At 41.6% G+C, this 5,794-nt stretch overlaps 1 protein-coding gene across 3 annotated transcripts in view; it reads left to right on the plus strand.

Annotated features, from left to right (window-relative positions):
- Nucleotides 1-290: 290 nt before the first annotated feature.
- Nucleotides 291-5,794, plus strand: part of LOC108367744 (polyadenylate-binding protein) — a 12,566-nt gene continuing 7,062 nt past the window's right edge. The window contains exons 1-3 of one of the 3 annotated variants that reach the window (XM_017622437.1): nt 291-400; nt 472-844; nt 893-1,852. In XM_017622437.1, the coding sequence (XP_017477926.1) occupies nt 1,121-1,852 (732 nt within the window). In that variant the 5' untranslated portion in view covers nt 291-400; nt 472-844; nt 893-1,120. Of the gene's footprint in view, nt 845-892; nt 1,853-5,794 lie in introns of all 3 variants that reach the window. The other 2 variants (XM_017622435.1, XM_017622436.1) reach the window with 2 other exon arrangements.

Below are 5,794 nucleotides of genomic sequence, written 5' to 3' on the forward strand. Positions count from 1 at the left end.
CATTTGCATTTAATGACAAAACAGGGTAAATATGAATTTTTATTGCTATTATTAATGCATATTATTATATTGTTATCTATTTTACAGATAAAAAATATGGAGGAAAAGGAGAACGCAAAGGCTGTCAAAGCGTTTATTGTAGCATACCTTCTGCGTTTCACGCTTTGTTGTCAAAGTTTGAACTGTCAAGCAAAGCGAGGAAAGTTGTATGTGAATGGCCCTTAATCGTGCCAAGCTTGAAAATGAGCACCGTGTTGTCAAATGTAAACGGAGTATAAAAAATGGAATCGGAAAGTCTTTATAAATCGATTAAATCGATTTAAAAACAGCATTTCTAGTGAGCACTTTCTTTGCTCGCAAGAAAGTTCGTGGCTTCAGTCAGCAATTCGTTTTTTCGCTTGTAATTTAAAAGAAAAATACCTAATAAGTAAAATAAACTAAATTAAATTGAACAAATGCCGCTAATTTCAGGGTGGAGAAACGGGAAGTAGCAAAGGAAGTCCAGAACTTTCAATTTGTATAGAAATTAGCCGAGAAAAAAATGCATAGGATAAGTTGCCCAAAAGTGGTGACGAAATTATAAAAAGGAATAAAAAGAAAGGCGGACGGAGCAGACAAGGAAATAAAATAATCAAACAAAGGAAAGTGAAGTGAAAGAGGGCAAAGCAACGACCGAAGAAACGATTTTTTTGCACGCCAGTAAACGAAGACGAAAAGCGAAGCGAACTAGCGAGCGAGCAAGTTTTCGATCAGTTAAAAATTGTTAATGTGGTCGGAAAAGGAGCACATTATAAAAAATTAAAATTTGCTAGTTTGACATTGAACAGTGCACATAATATAATAGGTAGATATTCAATTAGCATTTGTCTTTTCACATTTCATTCCGAACTAGATTTTTATTACATATTGATTTCGCGAACCAGTGGATTGGAGTACGTGTCGAATTATAAGCAAAGCGAAACTGTGTAACACACCAGCAATTGAACGTGTGCCGGTGCTCCACTAAAAAGTCAAGATTCTTAGCTACGGCAGCAATTCCTACAATAACGCTTATAACAGCTCAATCGCCGCAGCAACGCTCCACAAGCAGCCCGCAGTGCCGCCACTACCACCCCCAATTATGTTTGTCAATTCGATGACGTTTCGCGGCAATCCCGCTCCCAACCATCATTACGCAGGCCACCCATTGGCCACAGCACATCATCCGCAACAACCGCAATTGCATCATCATGCCGCCACAGGACAAGCTGGCGGACCGATGGCACATCATCCATCGGCAGCGCATGGTACGCATCCAGGAACCCATCCCGGAACGGCAAATAACAATATTCATCATGCCGCCTCGGCCATGAGCCGTCATGCACAGCATGCACCAATGGGAATGGGTAGTGGAAACATCACTTCAATGTCGCCTCATATGCCTAACAATGGCAGCGGCATGCCCGGAAGCGGTAATGGTAGCGGTGGCAGTTCTAGCTCTGCAGATAGTGGTAAAATTTATATTAAAAATTTGGAACGCTCCATTGACAACAAAGCTGTCTATGATACATTCTCGGTTTTTGGCAACATACTAAATTGCAATGTAGCCAAAGATGAGGATGGCAATTCACGAGGATATGGTTTTGTGCATTTCGATTCTGAAGAAGCAGCACGCACTGCCATTGAAAAGGTTAACGGGATGCTGTGCAACAATCAGAAGGTGCATGTCGTGAAATTTATACCACGTCGCGATAGGGAGCAGGAGAAAGCTACACAGTTTAGGAATTTATATGTGAAGAATCTGAACGAAGATTTTACTGACCAGCATTTGCGTGAAATGTTCGAGCCGTATGGACGCATAACAAGTCATAAGGTAATTATTATTATTTTTTTTTTTTTGAACGCGCAAGTGTCGGATAATAATATTTACACATAGTGAATAAATGAGATGTGGATTCATGTAATTTGGTGTTATGGCATATCCTCCTTATACATCCTTTCGACTCTTTACCTTTGCTTACCTAAACTTTCCTCTGTATCCGCTTTTTCCTGTTACACAATTTTTTCTAAGTCGTTCTATGCCCTGCTTTATTCTGTTTTTTTTTTCATGAGAATCGCAACAGCATAATGTTGCGCATGTCCTTGTTTATGTCTTCTCCCACCCCAAAAGGCACCCATGTTAATACCTAATAGTTTAGTTATTGCCATACATATCTACTTTGGTTAGCCCTTGGCTTGACAACTACTAGTACTGCTAATGATGCATATGTTATGGTTGATGGGACAGTATTAAATTTTACTAAATTGAATTTTCACGCCTCATAGGTATAAATTTGATATGGTTTATGCTTGGTGATTTGTATTAGGTGCATGTATTTATGGTTGAATTTCATGGAGGAAGTAAAGTTTGATAAGCAAAACAGTTTCACTTAGCACTAAAAATAAAACATAAAATCGAGTGAACAAATATTACTATGTACATAAATGTTTATATCAGCAGTAACAACCCAGAGATACTGATAACTGCACCTTTTCTAATAGTACTTCAGAAAGCGTCAAATATATTTCAGAAATCATCAAATGTACTTCAGATTGGTCACGCGTACTTCAGAAACCGTTAATTGGACTTCAGATTAGTTAATTTTACTTCAGAAACCGCAAAATGTACTTCAGATTAGTCAATTGTTCTTCAGAAATCGAAAAATGTACTTCAGATTAATTAATTGTACCTCAGAACCCATAAAATGTACTTCAGATTAGTCAAATGTACTTCAGAATTGGATTTCAGATTAGTCAATTGTACATCAGAAACCATAAACTGTACTTCCGATTTGTAAATTGTACTTCAGAAACCGAGAAATTTACTTCAGAAACCGAGAAATGTACTTCAGAAACCACTTTTGTAAATTTACTTCAGGTGTTAAAGTAGTGCTCTACAATCCATTTAACATTACAGTTCACTTCTTCCAATGTAGGGACGTTACCCCAAATCCTTCTTTTTTGAGAATATTGATATAACCAGTAATTATTTCTCTGAGGGTGATATAGCCCTCGAGCAAACTTTATGAAAAAGACGTTTGCACGACAAAAGGAGAACTATGTAAATACATATGTATGTATATAGGGCGTTCTTGAAAAGTTTTTTGAGATAGCGTCATTTTCGAACTGCCTGCCGTGATAGGTCGATCTTTCACTCAGCAGTCGATATAGCCTTTCGCTTAATGCTGATCTAAAAAAACGGAATTATCTTGGACCTCCTTTTTACAAAATATACACACTTTATTAATTAAAACTACATAATAATTGTTGTAGTTTCAAAAAATCGCAATCGAATGTACGTATGTATGTATATAGTGCAAGCATAATGCTATATCTAATGCGATTTATTTACATGTAGTATGTACATACATACATACATACTTTGCATAATCTAATCTACTTGATATTCATGGTTGAGCGCTCATTTGTGGTAAGTGCATTTTTTGGCAAAAATGTAATATGGTTCTGAAGTACAATTTAAAAATCTGAAGTACATATTATGGTTTCTGTAATACAATTTAAAAATCTGAAGTACAATTTAGAAATCTGAAGTACATTTTATGGTTTCTGTAATACAATTTAAAAATCTGAAGTACATTTTTCGGTTTCTGAAGTCCATTTTATGGTTTCTAAAATACAATTCACTAATCTGAATTACATTTTTCGGTTTCTGAAGTAAATTTTTTGGTTTCTAAAATACAATTCACTAATCTGAAGTACATTTTTCGGTTTCTGAAGTACGTTTGACTAATCTGAAGTATATTTTACGGTTTCTGAAGTACAATTTACGATATCCGAAGTACAATTGGAAAAGGTGTAGACGTTGCCCATTCCCACGATAGCCGGTTCTAAGTATAGGAATAACTCGGGTTTTACCCGACCAAGGGCTGTTGGTTCGGCGATCTAACCTCGTTTAGGAAATACTTCCTCAGAACTTGTTCGTCCATAGGGCTACATTTGCTACGCATTCTTCTGCCCAGGGCTGGCATCGAGTCAAACCCAGGGCCAGAAACCTACACCTGCACCACATCATTTGTGGCCCCCTGCTGCTCAAACAGCAGCCTCCACGGCGAACCCCAGTCCACCTGAGCAGCTCTACACAAACACCACAGCACTACAACACAATAGACCACACCACAGCACGATGGACCACACAACCGCACAACCACCCACACACCGCCGCCACCAACTGCTGGTTCCTCCTACAATCTGCGCGGTATGTCAGACCAGGATATTCCGTAACGTGACCTCAGTCAAGTGCAACACCTGCCTTGGCTGGTGCCACTTTAGGGCATGTTCAGGTCTGCGTACCACGCGAGATTGGACGAGGAACTTCGAGGGCCCGTGTTGCGCCGCTCAGTCGCAAACCCCAGCTGCGACGATACCCACTATCACTACAGGGCGGCAACCTCCACAGCAGCGCACACGGCCTATGGTGGCAAGGCCATACACATCCCTCACTCCCCGCATAAGTACAGATCAAGATCGAGGAGATAACCGTCTTCATGGGAAGGCATGGTATATTGATAGCTGCGGTCCAAGAGAGGAATTTGCACAGCAATTCAACATTGTTGAATTGTGCCGGGTACAAAGTGCACCGTCGAGATCGCAAGCGAGATAATGGTGGTGGCGTAGCGTTCATCATGCACCACACCGTGCAGTATCGTCTTATTGAAGAAGACATCGACCTCAGGGATACCACCCTAGAATGTCAGGCCATTGCTATCCGGTCAGGCGATGTCGAGTTCGAAACATTTAACGTATACATACCCCATGTCACCTGCTGCCCGGCAAGATATCACTCTGATATAGGTGCGCTCCTCAGAGGTGAAACCGTACTGTAGTAGGTGACTTTAATGCGCACCACGATCTTGGCACTTAAGCCTGTCAAACGATCGTAGGGGAACAGACTTGGCTGACCAGATAGACGATTCGACATTCTGCACAATGAACGACGACGCACCCACCAGGATTATGGGCAGCTGCTGCAGCTCGCCAGACATAACAATAGTCAGCGCTGGTCTGATAAACAGCGTATCATGGCGACCTATGCTGACTTTGGCATCAGACCATCTGCCCATAGTCACCTCGATCGATAAACCAACCGACTTCGCTTCCGCGAAACACCGGACCTATATCAACTTTTCTTAAGCTGATTGGAGAGGCTTCGCGGAATTTACTGAGAGCACTTTCGCGCTCCCCACACCAACCGACGTCCACCTTGGTGAACGTAAGTTCCGCAGGGTTGTCACTGCTCCTGCAGCTCGCTTCGTACTGGCAGGATGCATTACGGACCCCCGTCCAAACTTCCCTGCTGAAGCGGCTGTTCTAGCCGATGAACAACCTTCGTCAAGCCGATCCCGGAAACACCCGTATTAAGGATCTGAATGCGGAGATTCGGCAGCTTGTGAACGTACATAAGCGGAAAAAGTGGGAAGAGCATCTGAAGACTTGCAACTTCATCTCTGGTGTGAGTAAGCTTTAGATAGATAGATAATTAATGGAGGCATGCACTGCGACCAGCAGGTCTATTGTGCCCTCAACCATTTACAGTACCTCATCTAATCCTAGAGAGCCCAAAAATTTGAGGAGATCCCCAGGGATTAGCGATTGTATTGCTTCGTTACTTGGCCAGTAGTGGCCCAGGTACCTCTCCCGTCTTCTCGCGACCGCCACGCATTCGCTAAGCAGGTGCACGGGAGTCTCCNTCTCTGGTGTGAGTAAGCTTTAGATAGATAGATAATTAATGGAGGCATGCACTGCGACCAGCAGGTCT

This window comes from Rhagoletis zephyria, unplaced genomic scaffold (assembly GCF_001687245.7).
Source record: "Rhagoletis zephyria isolate East Lansing unplaced genomic scaffold, Rhagoletis_zephyria_1.1 Rzeph_scaffold_02799, whole genome shotgun sequence".
In the NCBI taxonomy this organism is placed as follows: domain Eukaryota; kingdom Metazoa; phylum Arthropoda; class Insecta; order Diptera; family Tephritidae; genus Rhagoletis; species Rhagoletis zephyria.